The sequence below is a fragment of the Neocloeon triangulifer genome, unplaced genomic scaffold (genome assembly GCF_031216515.1).
Source record: "Neocloeon triangulifer isolate White Clay Creek 2 clone unplaced genomic scaffold, ASM3121651v1 ptg000020l, whole genome shotgun sequence".
Lineage (NCBI taxonomy): Eukaryota > Metazoa > Arthropoda > Insecta > Ephemeroptera > Baetidae > Neocloeon > Neocloeon triangulifer.
In genome coordinates, this window is record NW_026775561.1 from 2,119,098 (window position 1) to 2,145,497 (window position 26,400).

At 38.2% G+C, this 26,400-nt stretch overlaps 3 protein-coding genes across 4 annotated transcripts; 2 read left to right on the forward strand and 1 right to left on the reverse strand.

Moving 5' to 3' along the window:
• The first annotated feature begins 75 nt into the window (after positions 1–75).
• Positions 76–5,460, forward strand: LOC132204028 (golgin subfamily A member 6-like protein 22). Of its 2 annotated transcripts, XM_059632244.1 has the most exons (5): positions 76–244; positions 1,048–1,118; positions 3,320–3,761; positions 3,838–3,885; positions 3,984–5,460. In XM_059632244.1, the coding sequence occupies exons 1-5, from the start codon at positions 227–229 to the stop codon at positions 5,043–5,045; spliced, it is 1,641 nt and encodes a 546-aa protein (XP_059488227.1). In that variant the 5' UTR covers positions 76–226; the 3' UTR covers positions 5,046–5,460. The 2 variants fall into 2 exon arrangements, with proteins under 2 accessions (XP_059488227.1, XP_059488228.1); XM_059632245.1 differs by lacking the exon at positions 3,838–3,885.
• A 2,837-nt stretch (positions 5,461–8,297) lies between these two features.
• Positions 8,298–13,024, forward strand: LOC132204030 (uncharacterized). Its single transcript, XM_059632246.1, has 6 exons — positions 8,298–8,386; positions 9,417–9,472; positions 10,890–11,501; positions 11,959–12,214; positions 12,276–12,444; positions 12,516–13,024. The coding sequence occupies exons 1-6, from the start codon at positions 8,342–8,344 to the stop codon at positions 12,827–12,829; spliced, it is 1,452 nt and encodes a 483-aa protein (XP_059488229.1). The 5' UTR covers positions 8,298–8,341; the 3' UTR covers positions 12,830–13,024.
• A 96-nt stretch (positions 13,025–13,120) lies between these two features.
• Positions 13,121–25,968, reverse strand: LOC132203893 (sodium-dependent proline transporter-like). The gene is made up of 12 exons (XM_059632054.1): positions 25,780–25,968; positions 21,496–21,834; positions 18,899–19,030; positions 18,581–18,827; positions 18,325–18,457; positions 18,132–18,266; positions 17,966–18,069; positions 17,452–17,689; positions 17,260–17,388; positions 16,810–17,010; positions 16,429–16,723; positions 13,121–16,284 (listed from the first exon to the last, which is right to left on the reverse strand). Exons 1-12 carry the CDS (start codon positions 25,874–25,876, stop codon positions 16,232–16,234), a joined length of 2,103 nt encoding a protein of 700 aa, XP_059488037.1. The 5' UTR covers positions 25,877–25,968; the 3' UTR covers positions 13,121–16,231.
• Between the last annotated feature and the right edge of the window lie 432 nt (positions 25,969–26,400).

Sequence of the window (26,400 nt, forward strand, 5' to 3'; positions counted from 1 at the left end):
ATTAGAGAGTATCAGCCTGCAAAGGGGGGATACGCATTGAAGATATACCCGTGGTATATAAAGCACTCAGGATACCGCGTTTTGATATCAGTCTGTCAAGAAAAGTAGGTGTAGGTCCACAGAGCCTGCAGCCTACACCAAGGGAAGAGCCAACCGACCAACAGAGTTTCCACCCCAACAGCAACCATCTCAGCTGTGGCGAACAGAGGGTAGTCGCCGCACCAACATGAAGACCCTGATCCTGGTTAGCCCTTTGGATTAATTCGAACCAGGCAGTGAATTGTGTGCAGTGAATTTGGTGTGTACCGAGATCGCGTTCTCCATCGCATCGACTATCAACACTTGGACTTTCCGTGAATTCGCAAAGAGCTAGTGACATAAAAAGTGGTGTTCTTTTGTTTTCTTACAAAAAGCGGCTCAAATTCGGAATAACTTTTTCTTTTAATTTGTGATATTTGATCACATTTTTTTCTTCTCATGAGTGACGCTTTAGTAAAATTATTGCCACTGGCTCTCTTACGAAAGATCGGCAGAACATGTGATGGAGAACCGTTTAAGTGTACGCCAAGCTCAGTCTCACAACTCACTACCGGCGGAGATTTCAACGCACGATGAGTATTCGCATTGCGAACACACTTTTTTTTCTCTCTTCTCAGCTTTTATTGCTCACTGGCACGCAACTTTTGCGCCTTCAAGATAATTTCCTGCTAAATAATTTGCATTTTAAAACTTTCTTTCATGACTTGACAGTTTATTTGCTTCGTGTAAATTCCGCGATTTCATCAAAACACACCGATTTTACTTCCTTAAATACGCGCAAATCGAGAGAACGTTACTGTGTACAAAATTGTTTGTAAACACAAGTCATTGTTTTGGAAAATCAATATTTCAGAAGATTAATTTTCAATCTAGCAATAAGTGTGAAAATATTACGTAAAAGTTTTTATTCAATGTTTTGCTGAGATTTGATAAAGAAAGCTAACAATGTGAATAATGATCATCGCTCCGTTGAATGACCAACAAATTTTAATTATCTTTCTTTTGCAGGTGCCTTTAGGTGCCTTATTGCTTTGGGCAAACCTCGCCACAGCAGACCCTATTCCACCAGTTAAGCGAGAGTAAGTATCTGCGTAATTACATTGACCTGAAGAGACCTCGGTTTGTTCAGGTTTTAATTGCCCGCACTGCTTAATTCTGCGATTTCTCCTATCGTAATTTCTCTAATCAAGAGAAGTGCAGAGAAATTGTGCCCAAATTTCAGTGTGTAAAATAAAATTTTCAAAAAAATATATAAAATGTGTTGCATTTGCAATAGAATAATATCATTTAAAACGTGAAAATAATAAAATACAGTTACTTGTATTGTTTTTACTCGGCGCTATTGTTTTGATAAAATAATTTCACACTCCAAATCCGATTAAGCTCGTTTGTATTTGATCCTAACCATCTAGTTAAGTGCGGTAGTCTTCGTGGGAATATATATAAACGCAATAACTTTTTTGTTTGACAACAAACGGTGTAGGTTTTCACGTGTGTTAATAGCTTTCATTTTAATATCCTTCGAAGCCAATATTTACTTTTCTCTGCAAGGCGACACGGAAAAAGATAAACAGTGGGAACGCGTCGCAAACAGATCACGGTGCTCTTTGACTTGTCATAAAAAGTAAACAACTTTCGACGACGGTAGCATCTCATTCGAACGCGTCTCTCTCACAAACACGCATCACGACAAAAGCAATAATAAAAATAAAAAAATCGTCAGGCACGCAATTTTTCTGCAATTAAACTTGGCGAACACGCATTCACTAAATACCTAGCGATGCGGCTACACCTGCCGCACGCAATTAAAAGAGAGAAGACCTCTTGCTTCTCTCTCTCCCTAATCTGACATCGGAAGGAAGTAAGTGTGTTAATTAAGGCAGTGGCCGGTCTGACGGGCTGCCCTACAATTTAGGCTGCAGCCGGCGATTTCGAACGCGCGCACGCATTCTTCGTAGGCCGCAGAGAGGATCCGGCGTTTTTCTCTCCGGCTAATATGGAATCGCCGGCGGCGCGTGCCTAAAAAGCGTGATATGATTTGAAGGTCATTAACGTGCTCTAGAAAACTTTTTCCACGCATTCAACCCGTTTTCGCGAATTGAGCAGCATCGCATGCACTCACTGATGCTGGGTGATCTATTATCTGGTGCAATTTATTGAAACGCGAGCTCTTTCACTCTCTCTCCTTTTAACTCTCTTCAATACAATCACTTCATCTCCCTCGCGCATGAAAATTCCAATTTCCAAATTAGCATAATCATGAGATCCTCTTGAGTTCATTTCTTATTTTGCACTTCTAAAAAAGTAACCCTTTCCCTTGTGAAAAAATAGCTTATTTCTGTTTGCAGCGAAAAAAATTATTAAAATGTGGCACTTTTAAATTTTTCTCACATTAGGCGCGGCGAAAGTTGTCAAAACTGAAATTATGCTTCTTGCGGTTTTCTTGTACGTAATTATTACTGCATGTGAATTTGAAAATTTCTTTGCCATAATGACTCTATTAAATAACGGAAAATTTTTCTCAAAAAGTGCTCCTTTTACTTTCTGTCTTGTCAGCGTCGCAAACAAAGCATCATTAAGCACTGACAAAATCTAGTTCTCAGCACTGCGGGACTTCACGTCGTGACTCGTCTCGACGTGTCAAAGGTTGGCGAATTCAAACGCTGCGTTTTTCACGAGTTAGACCGCGTTTTCGCCTGCAATTTATTTATTAACTCACGCACGCACCATCAAGTTCATTATCTCCTTTGTTTTTCTTTCGTTTCGCTTCGGTGCGTTTTTCAATCTTCGCGTCGGACTAAACTCTCCATTCATTCAAATTAATTTGACCGACTCTTTTTTTATTAAATTTCGGTGGGACTCGTTGATTATAATTGCGTTCGCGATTTTTTCCTCTTCGTTTAAAAGTGGAACGCGCACACATCCTTCTTCTTTCACTCGCTGCAGCCCATGCAAGATAGATTAATGAGCAATTATTGCTTGCTTGCGTATTTACATTTCACTGCGCACAAACTCACTCGATTCGTACACACTCTGCCGACACGGCAGCTTGGTTTTAATAAGAAAAAGGTGATAAGCTACACATTTCATGCATTCTTTTGTATTTACTGAGCGAGTGCAACTTTCTCTGCTGCAAATGCATCACAAGCTTAATATGTCTTTGTTAATTGTTGTTTGTAAGATAATCAAACACTCATCTTAACGTTCCCATCCTTTTTATATAAATACGGTGAAAACAATAAACACGTCAAATCTTAATTAATTTCCTGCACTTTTTCAGCGCCTCGCTCGACTTTGGCGGATATGGAGGTGGTGCTGCGGATCTAGGTGGCGGCTACGGAGGTGGTGCTGCTGATATAGGTGGCGGCTACGGAGGTGGTGCTGCTGATGCAGGTGCCAGTGCAGTTGGTGGCTATGGAGGCGGTGATGTTGGCGGGTGGAAGCCTGAGGAGTCTCATGGCTGGAAACCCGAGGAACATCATCACCACGAGCCAGAACCCCAAGGCATCTGGAAGAAGAAACTCGTCTGGAAGGATGAGTGGGTGAAGATTTGGCGCAAGGACAAGAAGCTCATCTGGAAGCCTGACTGGAAGAAGGTCCAGAAGCCCGTCTGGAAGGAAATTCAGGTCCCTGTCTGGAAGGAAATTCAAGTGCCAGTCTGGAAGGAGGTCCAGGTCCCCATCTGGAAGGAGATCCAGGTCCCCGTCTGGAAGGAAATCAAGGTATGGTATATTTTTAATATTTTTTAATTTAATTTCAATATATTAATTTAAATTTATTTATCCTTTCTTTTTTAAGGTTCCCGTCTGGAAGGAAATTCAAATCCCCGTCTGGAAGGAAATCAAGGTATGGCATATTTTTAATTATTATAATTTTTTGTTTTAATTTTATTTTTATTTTTAAAAAGGAAATTAATTTAAACTAATTCATCCTTCTTTTTTAAGGTTCCCGTCTGGAAGGAAATTCAAGTGCCAGTTTGGAAGGAGATCAAGGTGCCAGTTTGGAAGGAAATTCAAGTCCCCGTTTGGAAAGAAATTCAGGTTCCCGTCTGGAAGGAAATCCAAGTTCCTGATTGGAAGGAAATCAAGGTCCCCGTCTGGAAAGAAATTCAAACACCTGTCTGGAAGGAAATTCAAGTCCCCATCTGGAAGGAGGTGAAGACCCCCATCTGGAAGGAAATCAAGGTGCCCGTCTGGAAGGAGGTGCAAGTCGAAGACTGGAAGAAGATCTGGGTTCCCGAATGGCAGAAGGTTTGGGTTCCTCTGCCCAAGCACCACGAGGTCCATCACGAAGAACACGGCTGGGATCGCTCTGGACATGGCTGGGAAGAGCAGCACCACGACCACCACGAACCTGAAGGAGTTTGGAAGAAGAAGTTGGTCTGGAAGCCCGTCTGGAAGAAAATCTGGAGGACCGAGAAGAAGCTGGAATGGAAGGTTGACAAGCAGCTCATCTGGAAGGTCGACAAGGTCCAGGAATGGAAGACGGAGAAGAAACTCGAGTACAAGCATGACAAGGAGCTGATCTGGAAGGTGGACAAGAAACTGGTCTGGAGGACTGAGAAGAAATTGGAGTGGAAGACCGAGAAAAAGCAGGAATGGAAGACCGACAAGGAACTCATCTGGAAGATTGAGAAGAAACAGGAGTGGAAGACCGACAAGCAGCTCATCTGGAAGCAGGAGAAGAAACTTGAATGGAAGACCGACAAGCAGCTCATCTGGAAGCAGGACAAGAAGCTTGAATGGAAGCCAGAGAAGAAGCTGGAGTGGAAGACTGAGAAGAAATTGGAATGGAAGACCGAGAAGAAGGAGGAGTGGAAGACGGAGAAGAAACTCGAGTGGAAGGATGACTGGAAACAGATCTGGGTGCCCATCTGGAAGGAGATCCAGGTTCCTGACTGGAAGAAGGTCTCAAAGCCAGTTTGGGAGAAAGTTTGGATCCCCATTCACCACCCTGAGCCCGAGCACCACCATCACCCAGAGCCCGTGAAATCCGGCTGGTGGTGAGCCAATCAGCTGAATTAGTTATCAATTAAATAATCCAGTTGACTGACCCCCTTGTAAATAATTCCAGTCCCCAACGACGAGTAAAGTAATGATATTTTTCCTCTTTCTTCTCCGAGTACAAACATATCCCCCTTCCTTACCATCCACTTCAACGTGCTTCATTGTTGTCAACAACGCAGGGCACTCTTGAATTTTCTATTATGGCTTGAAGCAAGTCAAAAGTTATGTGTTTATGGAGAAGTGAAGTGCATCCAGTATTCAGGGTCCTGTTGCCTGTAATGAACCAACTTGTAAAACAGAAAATTACATATAAAAATCACGCATGCATGCAACTTTTATGTTCTGCGAAATATTTTTTTATTTCAAGTTGTACTGATTAACTTTTTGTACAGTAAAACGAACACTTTTTTATAAATACTTTGTTTTAATAACTATTCCCCCATCATACCTTGCAGCTTTCAAAATATATTCAAATAAGATTTCATTATCTGTGGCGCCGCAAATGTCTTACGAGTTGAATAGCATATCATAAAAAGTTTCGTGCTTGGTCAAAAGAGGCGCCCTGGCCTAAAACTTTCCCTTTGGTGCGTTCTCCGAACCTTGCACTCCGCATCACCTGGTGAAGACGACACGCACCACACTTTGGAGAAAGTGGCTGGCGGCCACATACATGTGCGCTCCTCACAATCATTTTATAAAAATTAGGCCAATTCGAGAAAAAACCTTACTACCTGATCGCAGTGACCGAACAAGTTTATTGGCCCCTTGGCCGTTGCCCAAAAATATGCTGACAGCTTTCATCTTCAAAAGAATATTGCTGCAATTAAATAGACAGCGTGGAATAAATTAACAATAATTGTTTTTTAAATTAATGCATTATATTTGTTTTAAGGATTTCTCCTGTCACACTACAGAGAGCAAAATCGTTTTCATCGATGCATTTGCGATAAAATTGTGCACGTCTTTTAAAGGGCATCGGAGAATAAAAGTTCAAGCAGAAATCATGATCTCACACAAGATGCGGACTTTGTCGCCCCCTGGACTTTCACTGCTTTTATTTTTTATTTATGCATCACTTACTTTCTCCTGTATCTGCATGCCCACGGTCAGTCGTCTCTGTGGCGCATTTTAATACAAATCTGCTTGAAGCACTTAACACCTAATAAGAATCTCTCAATCAATAAAATTGGAATTTTTTAATGTAGTTGTTATTGTGAATATTGTGGTATTTAAGTAAAAATATGATTCGTATTTGAATTTAGATAATTAAATTAAATTATAATATAAATTTTAAGCCACGATTATCCGTGACCACAACAAACAAGACGCAAAAGAAAATACGCTTTTCTACAAATCTAACAGTCATCCAAGCTGAATTATGCTTCAAAGCGTGCACAATGAATAATAATAGACGAGAATCTAGTCATTCCGCTAATTTAAATAAATATATACACAGACGTCGGCTGACGAGCACTCTATTGTTATGAACTGACTGATCTCTTTTAGCTTTCAAATAGTTTTTAACCGTCCTAATTTTATTTTTACACTCCACTTGAACCTAATATTAGTTTTTTGCTTCAAATATAAAATATGAAAAATAATTAAGGAATCATTAGTGTGAAATTCCAGTTAGAAATATAACAATTTCTCCTCAGCTGAGACATAAAATCCAGAAATAATTAATATTTTGAATTGAATTTCTCTCAACAATCTGTCAGAAAGGAGAGAATCGAAAGTTTGCGTTTAATTTTGTAAAATGACTGTTTTCTGAATGGATGGCGACATTGAGAAATTTTCTCGCCTATTGAGCAAATGACGCCGCTACTTTTTTGCGATTGAACAAATTGATTATCCTATTTATCCACTTAAGTATTTACATCTCACCTGCAGCAAAAGCGTTAGTTGACTTTCTTATTATTATTCAATATTGATTATCAATTTAAACTTAAAAGGTTTACATATTTTTGCACCATGTATAGAATTGAAGTAAAAAAAATTGTATTTTTCCTTTTTGAAAGCAAATGTTTTTTTTTTTAAATTAAAAAAAGAAGCCTCAGACTTGAAGTGATAAAATTTTTTGGCCTTAAACTAAATTTAATCAATAAATTATTTTCTTTAAAAGTCATTTAATTTTATTATTCTTTTACGGTTGATCTGGATTGGTTAGCTAATTTCTAAAAATTTTGGAGCAAATATGCGTTAAGTAATTTATTTTGCTCTAATAAATGCAGAGGGAAATTTATCATCCGTCGGCCTAAAAAATTCTTGTTCAATTGATGACTAGCTGAATACAGCAAAATTAAATTAGATCTGTCAAAAATAATAAATTAAAATGAAATTCTGGTATAGATGACCTTTAGATTCTCACAAAGAAAAAAAACTCCGGGAAAATTGGAGAAGAATGAAACGTGAGGGTAATTTTATTCCAATCAGGCCTTGTAATTGAAGAGTGAAAACACGATCTCTGACCGGCAGAATAATGCACAAGTTCACTGCCGTGATAAATAAAGGTCAGCGCGCGGGTGATTTCACAGCAGGCAAAATAATGTTTTGAGCTTTGCAAAGTAAGAAAGAAAAGCGGATTGTAGAAAGAGAGAGAGAGGAACGAACATTTCCATCACACAGAATTTTCATCCAGCACACATTTGCATCGCAAACAAAGGCAATTATTTTGTATGATTGTGCTGCGAGCACGCTTGCGGTAGGAACTTTCAGGACCTACTTCTCTCGCGGCGGCGATTCACGCGCGGTCGGCTTTTCGTCCGGGCAAAAAGCCGAACTGATCTATTATGATATAGTTATAGGAAACCACTAGAATTATTTGTATCAACTCTATTCTTATTGAGATATTGATTTGTACATAATAATTTTCTCACGTGTGAGGAGCAAAAATAAAATCAGACAAACTGAAACGCGGTGGCCTCCAGCGAGAGACAGGAGCGAAGGCATTGAACTTGCAACCGGTGTGTTTACACACTTTCTGGACCTTGGCACTCAAACTGGACTGATTTTATTGTCAAGTGCTCTTTGCAATTATTATGAAGCATAATTAACAGACTTTATACAAAATGATTAATTAATTTTTAATTGCATTTTGAAAGGGAAAGGGGAAAAATGCAAAATGCTTTTTGGAGCCGGATGTAGAAAGGGAGCAGCTTGTTGAAGAAAATGGAAAGGGTTGGGATTTTCTCGGTGCCCACCCCACGTAAATTGGTATTGTCTTAGGGAAAGTCTTGTCAGCTGATGCGCATCTATATAACAGAGTGGAACACACTCGCGGTGCTCATTCCGGCATAATGCGGCGAGCGCAGAGGAGGCCTCAGCGCCCTCCACTTTTACCGGTGCGTATTTTGATCTTCTTTTCTTATTTCATTCTATTCCGGATGCATAATTTTGTTGAATAATTACATGATTTACAACAGGAAGTAACTGTCACACAAATAATCCGTCTCTCACAAAGTTAACATAAAAAATTTATCAATCAATCAGAGGAGACTTGAATTTAAAGTCTACTTTTTGTGTTGTTTATTGTTTTAGTATCTTTATTAAATTTAAATCCCCTTAAATGAACCTTCGATCATGAAATTATTCTACACAATCAATTAAAATTATTGGAATATTTGATTCTGAATCGGAACTTCTGAATTTGGCCAAATTAATTTCATATGTTTTATTTAGTTCCGCTCAATTGAATTTTGCTAATTTTCTTCACTAATCAACCATCCATAAATCAACATAAGAACTTTACTCCGCTTGCTTATTAAATTATAACGTTCATTAATTATCAGCATTCACGTTCTCTTGACACCATTTCCTCCAACTTCTTTGAAATATATTCTCCTTTTCACCCAATCGCTGGTAATTGCGGGCGAGGAACAGGTTCTCTGCTCTCAACCAAAATAATTATATCCCACGTGTTTGCTTTGAAAGATGAGCCTAATTTTTTTATGTTTGCACGCGTTTCTTGCGGATATGGATATGAAAAACACACACATACAATTATTAAGCTCTGTACAGTGGGTCAAACAAACAAAATGCGATCGAAAAGTGTGTTGAACAAGTCGCACCTCACTAACGCTTATTGGGCTGCATTTCACTTTGGGTGCTAACAAAAGTGACATACTAATGTGGGATGCTCTCGAGACGCAGGTCAACCTCCGGAAGATTAAATAATCGTCGGCGGGACTTTCCCGCCGAAGAAAGTTCCTGTCATAGGCGTGGGCGCCCAATGCGCTCATGCGTATTTCTCCGTATTTGGTCAAAGGTCACTTTCGTTTTTGCATCCACGCAATTTTTTCATATGTAAATGTGCGGTTATTTCATTTCACTTTCGCCGTCGATGGCTAAATTTGGCATTCGGATTTTCCACAGGCTCTGCTGGCGTTGGCGATTTTCTCGTCTGCTGCGATTGTGACAGCCGATCCCAGGTAAGCACGCACACGCTTTTCGAGGAAACCCTATTGCTCGGCTAGGAAGTAAAAGCGGACGCCTGGTCGCGTCTGCTGAAATTGGCACGAGCATCTTGTCACATCTTTCCTCTCTTTTAATAATGCTGCAGCGTTATTATGCAACGCCTTTTGTTTGAAACGATGAGTGACAATTTTCTGTCAAACACTGAAGTTCCTGTTTACGAAAGTTACAAAATATAATTATTTAATTGCTATATTTCATAATTTCAGAATTTCTTATTTAAAATCTTTAAAATAATTTTTCATCTATTGTACAAAAAATTTTGTTTTCGCCCGTTTATTTAATAACCAAGAAAATTAGAGACGTATATAAAAAGCAATAGAGCGCATAGTGAAGTTTATAGTTCTGCTCACTGTTTACCTTGCGCTTGACCCTTATCGAAGAATGATCATCTCCTGCGTTCTCTCTCAGCCGCATCTTTTGCCCCAAATTAATATTTTGTCGAAAACAAAATTTCGCTAACCTTAAGCACATGTGTGTATCTATGGAAAATGTTCATCGGAGGAGATCGCATTTTAATTGATGGGTGAAAATAAGAGAAGAGTCGATTTCTCTCAAAATATGCTGCATTTCACGTTCATTTTCCTTTCTGATGCTCTTACATCTGGCAGATGCTCTTGTATTTTTAACGGGGCCTCTCGCCTTGGTCATTTAAAAATTGTGTGCCTATCTTTGGAACGTCAAGCGTGATATAAATAATTAGTCATATTTGGTTCGGTTGGTACATAATTAAGAAATTTTCACTTATTTTAAATTAATAACTTATCGTTTATTATTTACAAACTAATTCGTAGTTAAAAATTTGAGACCTGATTTTTAAAGAATGATAACCATGATCGACATTCAAGCTGTGAAAATATTTTGATTAACCTCTCCAAAGGAAATATGATTCTGATCATAGAAGTTTCCGGAAGTTTCTAAGATTCTGTTTAAAATTAAGAATTGCAAATTCAAGGACGGTCAAGGGCATTCTGCGACAAATAAACAAAAATTTCGTTTTTTTTATTTAAATCGCTGCATCGAATAAAATTATGCGCTTTCCCTTCTTTGCAACTTCTTGAAAACCTGCCGAGTGAAATTTCGTTTTCTGCGCGCTAAATATAACGTCTCGGGGGCAAGATTCATCAGAAATGTAATTGCCTTTGAATAAGTAAAAGGAGAGAGAACACTGACAGGTGCCCAGATTTTTATTAGGAGACCTATTTTTTAAAGTGGCCTGGTCTCGCATTTATTGAGAGATCGTCTCTCGTCTAATTATTGGACGAGTTTCCTTTGCATGCCGACACTCCTAAAAGCGCTTTCAAAATATTTAAGATTTTTTCTCATTTGAATTAAATTATGTGGCCCACCGTTTTTTATTTTCTTTTATTTTAGCCCTGGGGCAGTTTCTTTTCCAAACGATGGCGCAGTTTCGTCTACAAGAACTAGTCGAGGACTTGGTGCAAGTCTCACCTTCCCGAAAGACTCGCAAGACGAGGGTGTCAAGGTGACCAGGTCGATTCTGCCAGGACAAACGTCCAGTGGATTCGCCTTTCCCTCGCAGAACGACGACGGCCCGCGCCAGTCCAAGAGACTCGCATTCCCCTCAGAATCTACTTCTCCGTCTGCCCGACCTGACCCGCAACCCTTCAGGGCGCAGCGAGGGCTCAAGTTCCCTGGCAGAGACGCCGAGGACGGAGATTCGGCAGCATCCGATAAAAAAGAAACGAGGCACGTCAACTACGGATTTGACTATGACGAGGGTGGCTACGGAACCGGACAAGGATTTGAGGACAGTGGTCATTCCTCTGGAGGCGCCGGTTACAACGGAGGTGGTTATGGGGGCGCCGGTTACGGAGGCGCCGGTTACGGGGGCGCCAGTTACGGAGGAGGATTTGGAGGTGGTGTTTATGGAGGCGGAGCAGCGCCTGAGGAGTACGGACACGGAGGTGGCTCAACGGATTATGGATATGAGGATGAAGGAGGTACTGGAGGATATGACGATGGGTATGACAGAATTTAAAATTTATTTGTCTCAAAATTAATAATTTGGGTTTTGTATTAAAAAATGAAGCAAAATTATTAATTAATATTAATTTGAATTAAAACTTTTTTAATAGTTTATTTTGCGTTGTTGTGATGTGGTGGAAAAATGTGATGTATTTAATTTATTTATCATTTAAGTGGATTTTTATTTCAAATATATTGATGATGTAAATTTTTTTTCATTTTAAATTTGTTTACGTTCAATTTTTCTTTAGAATTTAACAGCAAGTTAAGTAATTTTTATCAGATTTTTTCATCACTTATTATTTTGATTAAAGCTTATTATCTATTTTGTATTGTTAAATAGAAGTTGTTTAAAAGTGCTTCAATATTGATGCCATATTTGGTTCTGTTAATAAATTTAATTTAATTTCATACAAACTTTTAGCGTTGTTGAAATTATTGTTTTGCTCTTCAGTGGCTTTGGAGAAGACGAAGCTGCCAGTCACGTGTCTCATGGATACGATCACGAGGAGCACAGCCCAGTGCCACACAATCACAAATCCGACGGCACGTGGAAGAAGAAACTAATCTGGAAGCCACGTTGGAAAAAGGTGTGGAAACACGCAAAAAAGCAAATTTGGAATCCACACTGGAAAAAAACCTACAAACCAATCTGGAAAACGACGTGGAAACCAGACTGGAAGCAAATTTGGCTGCCTGCATGGAAACAGGTACGATCTAAAGTTGAATATAAAGTTGATCGTTTAATTTATTATTTTTACTTATCGTCAGATTTACAAGCCAGTGTGGGTAAAGCAATATGTGCCGGGTGATAAATCGCATGGCACCGATTATGAAGGGTGGGAATATACCTCACACGGACTGTGGAGGAAAAAGTTGATTTGGAAACCCTATTGGAAAAAGTACTGGAAACCAGGTCAAAAACAAATCTGGATTAAAGGTAAATTTTCAGATTTTTTTTTGTTTTAATCCTTATGTTTAATAATTTAATTTTTTTTTTTACAATTTTAGGAAAGAAACTTATCTGGCAGCCGGCATGGCGCAAAACCTGGGTTGCTAGTTGGAAACCCGTCAAAGTTCCGGCCTGGAAGAAAATCTGGACGCCCGTTTGGATTTCCGAGTGGGTGCCTTTCCCAGACCACGAGGAGGTTTGGGATCGAAAGGCTGGAGCTGGCGAGAGTCAACAGCCAGCCGCAGAGGACCGAACTACGAGGGAAGTTTCAGCCAAGCAGAATGTGGCAGGGTTTCGTTTTCCTCAGGTCGCTGCGTCTGCCGCCGCTGGCAAAAGTGTAGACCCGAAAATCGCGTCGTGGTCCTGGCAGTGATTTCCCACATCAGGTTTCAGAATGCGTTTGAAAAGACTTTTGAGGATCCGTGACGAGATAATAGGATGAATGCTTTTAACAGTAGTCAATAAGATAATTTTTGTGCTTAATTTATTTAACTTCCATTGCCCGAGTCAGTTGTAATGTAAATAGCGTATATTTTGTGTAAGAATACAATAAATTCATATTATTGATCACTTATTTTAGAATTGTTTTTTAATTCAAATTTAAATGGGTATTATTTTTATAAATTAAAAGAAAATTCAATATTACTCTCTTTTTATTCTCAATTTCAAAATGTGTGACATTCTGTTGTTGGTAACCTGCACTGAATCACATAAAAAATAACAAGGCCTAAATTTCAAATCGCTCTATATCATACAGTATAATAACAAAAGGGTTCTCATGCTTTAATTGGACATTCTTTAGTTGTATCATATAATTAAAACTGACACTTTCTTGGTTCCACACTCTGTAAAATACATATTGCCATTTGTAAAGAAATCGTTAATTTTCCTCAAAATTGTTTTACATTAATCTGTTTTTACAATAATTGAAATGACATGGCATTGGTTTTGCAGATTTTTTACATTTTACAATCAGCACATAAAACAAAGAGCAACAACAATTATATTTCAACATGTTTATTGGTGTTGATGCGCTTTAGGGGAATATGAAGTAGATAATTATTTTACACACAATCGGCGAACCCACAGCGTTTATTGGGCTTGCTTAACTTTTTCGTTCATTTGTACTTCCCAGTGCTGGGAAACTTCTCTGCTCGCCGCTCCCTTGAGCATGTTCGGTCCCCCAATAACATAAAATGCTCATATGAAAAATAATTTTACTTCATTATGTTCACCAATTTTATATGAGCAATTTTTATACTTGTATTTTGGGCGCATTTTCAATATTTATGGAGTCAAACAAAATATTCAGTTATTGCAGCACTAAATGGATTTAAATTAGAGAAAAGCAGGCAAAATTTTAAAATAATTTTTGAATATCTCGTTCTATTGTGCTAGTTTATCATTGTTCTCAAAATTTTCAAAATTACTCTAATTCGATATACGTCGTGTACAGTGAGTGTGCTTACAACCTAGAGTTTTATTGTTCTGGAACATGTTGAGCGTTTATCACTATTTTGTTGTTGGGGCAAATAATTCGCATAAATCAGTGACGGCCTTTCGAATTCTCCCTTTCCGCGCCATGCTGAGAAACTCCACGCCTGATAAGACATACGTTAACAACAGTTACTGGCCCATTGTTCACTTCTTACAGGACTTTGTGATATTTTTCTGCTAAATATGTCACTATAAATTATTTTTGAACTTGTTAAACATGGCCATTGAATGGGGGTGTATAAAGGATATAGAGAGTTTTACTTTGTGTTAGTTACAATGAACACTGACAACGGCTTGATATATTTATATATATATTAATTGTGTTGTAAATACATCATCTCTCTCTCTCTGCTAAAAATAATGCACTGCAGGCGAGGTCAAATCAAATCTCGGCCCAATCGACTGTCAAAGTGGAACATTAACGCGACAAGTCAGTGATGGCAAAAAGGCACTGAGGCACTTTATCGCTTTATTTAAATTTCTAATTTCCATTAGTTGATTCAATCTGAGAAAATTCTAGAGAACGAATGAATTTAAATATTCAGAAACATTTTTTTTATACTAATTCGTTTTAATTATTGTGTTACTTTTGACCTGGGTATTGGACGTGATGATTCAGCAAAGATTTGAATTTGACCTCAACTCTGGAAATAAATAACGTCTCTCTTCTATCTATATCTGAAAATTATTGATCGTCAGAGAACACATCAAGAACACTTATTATCAACCACATATCATTTTTTTAAGTGTGACTGAACACGGCCCGCAATAGTTGGCTGTACAACGCCAGGATACCAAGTGGACCATTTCTTCACAGTTACGATTTTTCTACTCCACATGACACGTCTTGCTTTGCCAAACATTTAACATTAATAATGTATACAGTATATCATTAAGTTTTGCACCAGCATAATAAATATATCATCTTGGTTTTTTGTATAAATATACCGATATATATTTACCAACTCTAGGTTATTATTGCTTGTATTAACAGTGAATTTAACGTTTTAGGGACTTTCAATAATTCAACATCTACGTCGCTTCCTAAGTTTGAAAACCCTGCTTTTTATAATATTTGTTATCCTCCCGTTTAAGTCTCAATTACGTAGGTTAAAACCTCTTGCCTTGTCTAGTGTCAATCGTCTATTACAACTTTTTAACCATTCAACATCAATATATAACTTTACTATTTTTCCCAGACATGTATAATTGCGTCGCAATATCGTAGTACGTTATCAACATTAATATAATTACGCAATCAACAACAGTACACGTCTAGTGCTCAAATTTCTCAGCTGTGGAGCGCTGCAGCTTTGTGACTTTAATTGAGAATTTTATAAAAAATTCTTTAATTTACTAGCTGCCCTAGAGCATCAAACCTTAAAGAAAAGGATTTCCTTTTTACAGGATTGCAGTCAGAGGGCATTATTTATTTAGCCTTAAAAATTGCTTTTAAAACTTTAAATTAATATCTTAACAAAACTCTAATATGATATTTCTCGAGTAATTGCTCCCTAAAATATTACAAAGCAGCGTGTCTTGACACATATTAATTCAGCATCAATATAATGTTGATTATTTGTTTTCTCTGCGCTTTCCAACGAAAAATTGAGTGTCCATGAAAAACTTAATGATTAACCAAAAAATTCACTTGTCGTGTGATTGATTTCAAGGTTTCAAACATAATGTTATTTTCCACGTCTTATTATTAAATATGACAATTAAATTAAGGAACAAAAATTAATTCTGTTTTCGCGGAGATCACAAAGTCTACTTTTGGGTTCATTGATGGCAAATGACTAGTTCGTCAGTAAATCAGAATCCCAAACACAAATCAATTTGTAATTTAGCAACAAAAGAATCCAGATTAGAGTTTCCATTTGCGCTTTGAGCTCCCACAAGCGGGAGACTGGCTGTGATAAAAGATCCCAGCGCTCAATTCAAAACATACTCAACATCAATTATAATAGCCTGGTGTCAAATTTACAAAAATATGCGGCGGCGCTTAATTCAATTATTTAAATTATTGTGTTAGTGACACGAATCCAGAGATGTATACAGTCCACAAGTGCAATTAATTCCAAAGCAATAACTCTGTCATACCAGCGCACTCTCTGAGATTTAGTCAAATCGTTTTCTTTCATTTTCGACTAGCGATATTTATAAACAAGGTTAAAATTTCATCTCACTTCTGCTGAATAATTTGCCGCCAGAAATGACAGATCACATTAAGCTTGACCTTTCAAACCGATGTCACCCCATTAGGCTTTTCCTGACATCATAATGGTTCTCCTATCTTGTCACCAATGTTGATTGGCGTGGAGTTGCAGTCTGCATTAAAATGAAAAATATTGAAAAGTAAAATTAATTTTTGTATCTACGAGTTTGCACTTTCATGCAAAAATAATTGAGAATGCTCATTTAATTTTTTTTATTTTCCCACTGGATGCTTCAATTAAGTTTTTGATTGCTTACCTTTCCGTTGTTCGGTGAGCAAAGTTCCTGGCACATTTTGCTGGGTAAATGCAACCCAGTCGGCCCGTAGAGTCGAGTCCGAGGGTCCCCATTCAGGGGTCGATCTTGCGGACATTTTCATCTTTTCCCACAACGTGCCAGATGGCTGTTTCCAAATCATGTAAATGGCCCAAATAGGAATTTGCAGCATGGAAACGCAGGCCAGGGCCCAGCCGATCATGTTGGCCCAGCTAGGATATAAGTATTCTTCATAGCGCAGGGGCACGTGGAATACCAATGAATACAGGAAAATCAGCTGAAATAAAACATTGCATAGGGAATTAACATTAAGGGGATTTTTTCTATTAAAATATTTGTTCAAAATGAAATTATCGCAATTACCAGGAGTATGACGGGCGCGAGGAAAGACCAGGTGATCCTCCAATAAGCGTTGGGTCTATTTCCAAGCATGAACTCGAGATCAGACGCAATTCTGCCTAGACCGTATATCCAAAGCAGGCCAATACATTCTGCAATCGCGATAAACAACACTCCAACGCCGCCACCGTACACATCCATCAGAGTAAGAACATAGTTGCCTCCCTAGAAAAACATTTTAAAATTAATTTTGAAAGAGATAAATTCAACAAGATACAATAAGAAAGGAAAAATTTGTAAAGAAAAGTTAAAACGCTTCACGTAAAATTTATTTAATGGACTTTGAATTAATTCAATAATAAAGGAATTTATGGTAGATGCAGATTGACTACAATAAATAAAACTGTTTATAACATTTTTTTTAATTAAAATATGGCCTTTAATCTGCCGATTTTATAATTAATCCGGACTCACGTGTGTGACACAGGGTAATCCAACAATATAGCAGAAACACGCCGTGACAACGCAAAAGATGAGTTTGTGGTTCCTCAGCCATGTAAACTCGTCCGATATACTTGTGAGAACATTTTCCAATAGGGCAAACTGTAATGGAAAGTTTATTTTAAAATATTTATATCTGCGCGAGAATGAGTATTATTTATTTACCTCGCTATCCAAGCCCAGCACAAAGAGCATCAAGAAAAAGAGAACAGACCAAAATTGGGGACACGGCAATCGGAGCAGCGCCTCAGGGTAGGCAACAAACGCCAAGCCGGGACCTTCCTTTACAACTTGATCGATCGGCACGCCAAGATCGGTTGCCATGGCACCCAAGATAGAAAAAGTGACCATCCCTGAGATGATAGACGTTATGGTGTCCAGCACACTTACAACAAGCGCATCCCTGAAACGAATAAGAAAGAAATGTTTCAATTTAACATTTATTTAAATATATTAATTATTTGTGATATATCAATAAACACAATTTGCAACTATTAATTAAAATAATATATAAAAAATTTTAAAATGATTTTTTTCTCTGTAATTCAGTTTTTATAACGGGATCTTAAATAAACTCTTTCCAAAACAATCAGGGGATAAAAATTTACATCGCTTTGGATGTTATCAAATATTTCAAAAAGCCATTTTAAGACGCAAAATGAAAAATTCATTCTCATACCTGTACACATTGTTCCTGAAATCATTGTAACTGCTGTACATAATGAGGCCTCCCATAGAGACGCTGAGTGAGAAGAACATTTGTCCTGCCGCAGCCCGCCAGACCTTTTGGGACACAATTATAAGTAGACAGGTGATGAGCGGCGTTGAAAATAATTGGCACTCACCTGTATGTCCAAGAGTTTGCTCCAAGTGGGCAGGATGAAGAAGAGCACTCCATCAATGGCGCCGGGCTGCAGAAGACCTGTCACCAGCAACGTCAACAAGATGACATATGGGAAAGTCGCCGCGAAATACACGACCTGCGTGGAAAATAATGCCCGTGTTTTTACAATGACCGAGACTCGTGCCAAAACTTGCCTTGCCGGACGTTTTGATGCCTTTCACAAGACACAGCACCACGATGCACCATGAGATGAAGAGGCACAGCGCCAGGTCCCATTTGATGGGGCCCAAATCTTCAATACCGCTAGATAAGGCCAGCACTTTTCGTCTGGGGAAAAAAAGATTTTAAAAAATTACGAAAAAAATTGACATATTGAGTTATAAATTATATCATGATTTACCTGGTTTTTAATTTTTTGTATCATAAAATTTCAAATTAAAAATTACTTACTCCCAGTACTGCAAACTGGCAGTTTCTCTATGCTTGGTAGTGGGATAAGGGTCATTGTCGGAATGGTTTGTGTTGGTGGCGCCTCCCCGCACGTAGCAAGTTTCCATGTCGGCCCACTCGGGGTCACACTTGGCCCAAGGGACCTCGGCGGCCAAGGAGGCACCCATGTAGTGCAGGGTGTAGGACATGATCACGTTGTAGTAGATGCACACAACCAATGACACAGTAACCATTGCACAGCCAACACCTGCAAAATCACGTAAAAAGATTTTTAATTTAAAGTTTTTTATGTTTATTTTTTTTACAGTTGCAATTTACCTTTCATAACTGGACAGCAATTCCAAAGAGCGATGGGCCCGACGCCTCCAAACTGTCCAATGGCCAGCTCGAGAAAGTACATGGGTTTGCCGGCAAGGGCAAGCATTATAATATACGGGATAAGGAAAGCACCTGAAACAAACATTTTTCGCGTGCATAAATATTTAAAAGTAGTAAATCAGCTGGAAATTGAAATGATATGAAAAATAAGCTTGTCGTGAATTTAAACTTTTAACTCATTTAAAACAAAAGATTAAAAGAGAAAACGAAATTTAAACATTCGTTGTTACATGGAAAATACTTTGAAATTTTCCTTTAATAAAATTAAAAAGGAAAGTAAAGTAAAAAGGCAATTTATTTTTATCTTGTATGGCTTCTTCTATAACAAGGGCTATTTTTATTTCCATCTGATAGTTCAAGAGAGGCCGGGGCGCTTTGTCGTTTGGTGTCCCGAAATACACCCGGCGCTTTCTTTCTTTCTTTCTTATCATCAGCAACACATTTGCCTCGCGGGCGGGCGAAAGGGCCGAGGTCCATTGACGAAGCGCCGGCGCTTTTTCCGTTCTCTGTGTCGGGGCGCTCGGCGTGGCCCATTTGGCCTTCAGCCGCTTTTTTTGCCTCACATGGGCTCTTTGACTCTTCTTTGGGGTGCGCATCGTAGAGAGAAAGAGAGGAGATCATTAGCGCATTTTAGCAAAATAAAAATCCAGTTATGACGCTTGCGTCACTTGAGAGCACATTAGGGGTCCCTTTGTCGCCCTCCACTTCCCTCAATATTGATCCCTGCTCTTTCCCTCTCTTTCCCTGCTGCTAACGCTGCCGCTGCTTACGTCAGCGGCCCCATTGGATGCGGGGGTGGATGCGTGTGTATCATCATCTAGAGGTGGAGGGTGCCCAGAGAGTGAGAGAGAGAGGCGCAAACGCCGCCTTCGTCTCTATTGTGCTGCACTTTGAATTTTCATAGAAACTTTATTTGTGAAATAAGAGTTAAAAATTGCACCATTTTTTATTTGTTTCTTAAATTTTATACTATATAATAAATGAATAATTTAAAAGCCATTTAAAATGTTTTTTCAAACTGTTGACTTGATTATTACATTTTGATTATTTTTTTATGCATAATCTCTGTTACAAAAGAAAGTTTCACATGGTCGCACTGGAATTTAAGCCAATTCCGGTTCTGCGTTTTTTTTTATATAAATAAAATTCACTGAAATCGAAAAGCTTGTTTTTTGTGAGGTATAAATTGACATATTAATATGAAAAATATGAAAAGGAGCTTTTCTAAGAAAATATTTTGTAAAATTAGCTCACAGATAAATTTTTCACGTGTTATGCCCAAAATTGTTTGCGCCTCTCTGCCATTATCAGTCATGCAATGGGAAGCATAGCCGCGCAGTTGAGAGTCACGTTAGGGGTTAAAGGCAACAGTACGCTTCTATCATTATTCATCAACCATTGTATCATTTCACATGCTCGCTATCGCCACCGTCAATCGACCAAATTGAATTTGCTTTTGCCGCTGCTGCTGGGCTAAAAATATGAACAGGGTTGTGCGTTGCAGATCGAAAATCTGTTCGGATTTCGATCAATTGCCCATTACCAAGGACGAGGGTGCGTGAGAGTGAGGAATGTGGCGAGACAAATAAACGGCCAAACCACATTTAGGGGTTTTTGCACTTTGATTGTTAATGTAGAAAGGCATTTAAAACGAGACGTAATTTGGATTATATAATATTTTTTCTTGAAATAAAAACATAAAAATCAGGAATATAATTTTAGTTTTTTAATTCTTAATAAAGAATTGAATAAGTAATTTATATAAAACAGGTAAAAAATGTTGATTTTTTTTTTTTTTTAAAAATCACGTAATTAAGATTTTTTTTCAGTTTTTTCCTTCTTGATACAATGGGAGATTTTCACCCCTCTGCCCGGAGGCGTGAATCAATTAGCTGCTCAAGAGGAAGAGTCTTTAGCCTGGATAAAGTCTGATTATCGCCATTAATATGACAGGGTATTGACACGAGATGGGACGAAAAATAAATGAGCTTGCGTAGACTTGGCAGAAAGATCAATCAGCCAGACGAGCTTATAATTTTTTGAGCAAGGCAGTTAAGACGCGTTTCTCAAATCGGATGCTTTATCATTAATAATGGCCACGGGACCTTTTGGGATGGTTGACCGTTTTCATACTTCATGATCCCCACACCACTGCCGAACACAAATAAATTATTTGTGCCATCATGGGTGACGAGGACAAACCAATATTGGCATTTGGAAAAGCAAAGTTTCTTCGGGGAAAAACAAAAGTCATACTGTTCCTTTGAAGCGGTTAATCTTTCTTTCATCCATAAAAGTCAGGGGAATATTAAAATTTAATTATGTAACAATTTGATCATCGTCCAAAATCGGTTTTATTTAAGAATGTATATTCAATATTTAATAAACATAAAAAATATTAAACTCAAGACTCATCTTAAAAAAATCCTCTAAAAATTAAACCGAGCCTAGGAGGCAAACAATTCTTTCAAAATAATTGAAATTTCAAATATACTTGTGGTCATATGGAGGCATGGAAAAGGTAAAAAGTTACTCACCACCGCCATTCTGATAGGCTAAATATGGGAAGCGCCACACGTTGCCGATGCCGACGGAGAGGCCGACGCACGACAGAAGGAACTCCCAACGGTTGCCCCAGTTGCCCCGTTCGGCCACTGAGGCCAACGAGGGCCTCCGTATTGACGCATCCAGCGAGGCGCCGCGTTCAAACATGGACTCGCGGCGCGCCACAATGTGGGCCGAAAAACGACGGTGCCGGTTGTGATGGGCCGGATGGTCTTTGTCCATGGACCGGTGTCGTTCCCGTAGAGAGCCTCCCCGGGGCACCCGAGGGATGTTGGACGTTGTGGGGGGTGGGGACATCGTGTTGCTCCGTCCTGAAATTCAAAATAAAATCAATCTGATTAGCTGTGTTGAAATTACAATTACACTTCCTTCAAAATTTTACCCAAATTTGCTTATTTTTACTACTTTAAACATGATTTGTTTCGTAAATTTCTCTAATCAAAATTTTTGTTCCAGAGTTTGAATTCTTTGCATTTAGAACGATTTTAATGAAAAAAATGCAATAAGTTTTGAAAAGCTCAACGTGACATAAGTTATGCGAGCAAAGTTATGCAGCGAATCTCATCTCCTTAGAGTTAAATGGCCTGAGAATTCCAGCGGATCCATATTGGCTTTGTGCCAAGGCTTAAAGCAGATCTCAAGTTGTGCTTGAGAAAAATGTTTGCGCATTTACATTTTCATTTCACAATATCAGTTTACAGACTTCCAATAATAAAATTCCATTGAAATATATAATCGATTCCATTTATTTCGCGCTTGTCGCGGCGAGGGAGTAGAATATTGCGATGCTGTGCCGTGACGCGGAAGAGTCGCGCAGGTTGCATAGCTCGCCACTTCAACTCGCACAGCGTGTCGTTTGTCAAGGACCTTGCAATTGTTTTAATTAAGCCTCAGTGGCAGACTCCTCTCATTTCAATTCATCACAAGCGCGCCTTTATGTAATGCCAGCAGTGTTTGCTTTACTTTGCGCACGAAAGCAAAAGCCCCAGGCTAAAAAATTGCAACCGCTCTGTTTATGCTGACTTTTGCAAAAAACCTAAACATGAATGGTATACAAAGCGTGTACGTGCACATGATTCAGGAGCGCTAAAAGGCCGAGTCGCTGCCGGCACTTTTTCGGGCAACGAAAAAGAGCTACAGCCGCTGTGCACATCTGGTGCGCAAAAAAAAGAAGAGATGGATAGGATGAATATAGCAAATCAATATGCGGGATGTATAAGTGTGCGCTTTTTGCAACACACCACCAGCTACACGTCAGCTGAAAGGTATGGAGAAAAATTCGTAGACTTTTACTTCTAATATAAATCTGGAGCAATACAAATTTGAATATACATATTTTTGTACAAAAATTTGATTTTAATATTCTTTTAAGTTAAATTAAAGGTCCGTTTAAACAATAATTTTAATTATTAATGATTAAATTGTTTAGTGATCATTTAAAGCTAAAAATGAAATTAAAAATTTTAAAACCTCATTGATCCAACACTAACGTCTGAATTCCAAGTTTATTAAATAAATATAACTAAACTATTCAATCAAAAGACTTTATATTAGATACGCTAATATTAAATTTAAAAAATAAATTCTGTAGATATGAAAATGTTTTTCTTTGCTATATTTAAAAATTTTGGTTTTGTTGCATTGTGAGTATTGTGACCTATGGATTCAGTGAAAACAGGATTCTAGAGGGCCCTTTCAAATACTCTGAGTGTGAGAAGAGTATAAAGGGTTGAATGCATCAATAACAATGGTGTGCCCCACATTATGCATATGCGGGACGGTGGCCAAATCAAGACAAAGTGGGTCACTGGAGCTGCCTTTGCACTCTCGCCTGCTGCGGCTGCTGGTTGCACACTTTACGCCCCCTCGCCGCTGTATCAATGGAAATCTGCTCTGCTCTCCACATACATGGAGAGTGAGGATACAAGAGCAGGCACACTTCTGCAGCCAGATTTTTCCTGCAGCACTTGCGAATGAGAATTTATAGCCTCGCGTTTTGCCGCAGCATCCCATCTCAAGCTTATTTTTTATAATCTACAAATTCAGAAAAAAAACTATGAATTTCAAGAGCTCTTGAATATGTTATCTTGCGTATCTTTTATTGAACTGTACATCTACAGCCAGGTGTGTTTTGCAAAAGCAATTATTTAGACAAAATCTGTTTTCAATCAATTGCTAAAATTTTAATGTAATATTGAGGGCGAGAAATTTGTACAAGAAAAATGTCAATTATTTGGTGCAGTTGAGTGAATGAATTTTAACTGAAAATAATGAGAAATTTTAAGTTAACCAGATGCGAAATTATATAATGATTAAAAAAAATCTTCGGGGCAAGCAGGTCAAGTTGATAACAATTGCAGAATGTGGAAAGAGTGCGAGTGGTCGCGTCATGCTTTTCGCTGCATTAAGTGGTTCTCACTCGTCTGCCCCTTAAGAACTTGACTTTACACTGCTTGCAGCCTCCAGAGCGCCGAGATTGAAAATCGATACGCATTGTGCAGCTGGCTGCCAACACTTAGTTCTCGCCCGCGTACATGCTTATGTACGTACATAATTTGCATTACGGCGCGCACGCACACACGTGGACGCAGCGACAAAGATTTTCACCCTCTCTTTGTGTATGTAGCACACACGCCTAATCTTCCCCATAAGCTTTTTGGAGGACTCCCAAAGCGTCGAGTAAGCCCAAATCTCTCACACTGCGATGAACCACCTCCATCAATTACGTTGAAAAATCGTTTAATTTAATCTGATTTTTGAAGGCAAACTTTTAATAATACGTATGCATGTTCTTATTGGAAAACGATTGAAAAATAAAACGGATATTAAATATGTAAATAAATCCATGCCAATTTTTGGCTGCAAGGGTTAAAATTTTATTCCAATACAAAATGAATAAAAAGCAAAGCCTTAAGATAATATATTAGTTTAATAAAAATTGGCACTCAAGGAGGCTATCATGGAAGTGAAGAAAATTGGGCTTTTTTTTGGGAAAATATATTATTTTTTATTAACGGAAACAAACAGCCAATTATTATTTGTTTTTATTTTAATATTAAAACTAACTAATAATGTAATTTGGTTGTAATTTGTAAATAATTTTTTATTTTTTTAAATTTATTTTAATAATACTGATAGTAATGTTGCTTTTCTCTCTTTACTTCATTGGTCATCACAAAACAAATATGCTGTTATTAATAAAATCCAGTTTTACTTTTCTTTATTTAGATGGTTAGTAACAATCTGCAGCTACATGTTCCATTTTTGAATCCAACAATTATTATATGAATTTAATTCAGTACAAACATATTATATAAATCTGCTTTTGATTATTTTAATAAATAAAAAGCTTGGAAAAGTGACGGTTCCATTTTATATGTCAGTCACTTATCAGAAAAGCAAGGAATGAAGCATTATGTCTTGAATATATTATGTGCCTTATTTGACCGATTCTTAAAAGATCTGCGTGGTGTGGTTTTGTTTCAGCAGTTATCTTGCCGCCGAAGAAAGATTGCGTGGCGGCTCGTTCGAGAATTTCTAATATTTATTCCATCGGTGTTTCACACCGAGTTGATTTGAATACAGGCACGCACATCTTTAGATATTCCAATATGTTGCGCGTTTTCTCATCTGAGGCTCCAAACAAAAATAGGCTTTGGAAAGCGAATGAGATTCTCTTTCTGCTCTCGTATCATCCTTTGCATTTATAAATATTTGTGTTCTTACCTCCTTTCAAATGATTCTTTTGATAAACAAAGCTGGAAGTCAATCACGGGTCCAGCAGAATCGGGCTTTAGATCACCCGTTTGAATGTTGCTTTCAAAGAACACAGGCGCTTTTTATTTAATTGACTGTGGTCGTCTCAGCGAGATAAAAGGCGCAATAAATACAAGCGATAGAAATCTGCTTTTAAAATCCCTTTTTTTTAATTAACCCCAGCTATTTCTTCAACATGATGTTAGTTACATTACATAATCAAAAACCTAAAAAATCAATCAGTTTTAGTGAAAATTTAAAAAAAAGTTATATGAAAGTTTACATTTTAAATGCGAGATGTTATTGCAATTTTTAAAATGATACCCATTTTCCCCAAAGATTACTTAACGAACACATTTTTCACAACATAAAATTAGTCTGTAATTAAATTATGCATGAATGAAAATAAAGGTTGCATCTTGCCAACCTTCAAATTTTAAGATCACAGGGTCTTTCTGTGTCAGCTGTCATTGATTTTGATTTCTATTTTACAAACTTACCCAGCTTTGCTCGAAGTGGTGGCACTTTGTCCTGCGTAGCGTCCTCTTGTTCCTTGGCCATGCTGGCAGCGACGGTGGGTTCTTCCTTCGATTTCATTTTATCACAAAGGCAGCCTTACCACTCCATGAAGAAGGATGAACAGAGCGAAAAAGAGCGGCACACAAAGGGGTGAGCTGCACCCTCTCAGCGTCCCGGGAAAACTGTGTAGGAGCCTGGCGCCGGAGCGTGCGGCCAGAAAACGGCGGCTAACGCGCCGCCGCCGCCGCCGCTAGAGAGAGCATATTACATACTCTACATGCTCAAATCTGTCGACATCTTCCAAATAATGATGCCTCCAAGTTTCCTCTTGCTCAATTTTTCCCGGACCATTACAGTCACTGTCACCAGGCACCTCAAGTTGCCAAAAGATGACACACTCTTCTCATATCACTCTGCCAAAATTGGCTCTTTTTTAATGCTCATATTTCTCATTGTTGAGCTATTTTTGCCCGCCTAGAAAAGGATTTATGTAATTCTATATTTAGTCTCCAAGCGTAATTATAAAAATGAAACATTACTCGTGGAACCTTTATTATTTGAGACAGAAAACAAGTAGGATTAGGATGCAATGAGAATATGTT

Coding starts and splice junctions, on each gene's coding strand:
- LOC132204030 (XM_059632246.1), top strand. CDS start 8,342: ATGCGGCGAGCGCAGAGGAGGCCTCAGCGCCCTCCACTTTTACCG. Junction 11,502..11,958: donor ACTGGAGGATATGACGATGG/GTATGACAGAAT, acceptor TTTGCTCTTCAG/TGGCTTTGGAGAAGACGAAG. Junction 12,215..12,275: donor GGCTGCCTGCATGGAAACAG/GTACGATCTAAA, acceptor ACTTATCGTCAG/ATTTACAAGCCAGTGTGGGT.
- LOC132204028 (XM_059632244.1), top strand. Junction 3,762..3,837: donor CCGTCTGGAAGGAAATCAAG/GTATGGTATATT, acceptor TTCTTTTTTAAG/GTTCCCGTCTGGAAGGAAAT. Junction 3,886..3,983: donor CCGTCTGGAAGGAAATCAAG/GTATGGCATATT, acceptor TTCTTTTTTAAG/GTTCCCGTCTGGAAGGAAAT.
- LOC132203893 (XM_059632054.1), bottom strand. CDS start 25,876: ATGAAATCGAAGGAAGAACCCACCGTCGCTGCCAGCATGGCCAAGGAA. Junction 19,031..21,495: donor AGCCTATCAGAATGGCGGTG/GTGAGTAACTTT, acceptor TGTTTGTTTCAG/GTGCTTTCCTTATCCCGTAT. Junction 18,267..18,324: donor GCATCAAAACGTCCGGCAAG/GCAAGTTTTGGC, acceptor TTTTCCACGCAG/GTCGTGTATTTCGCGGCGAC.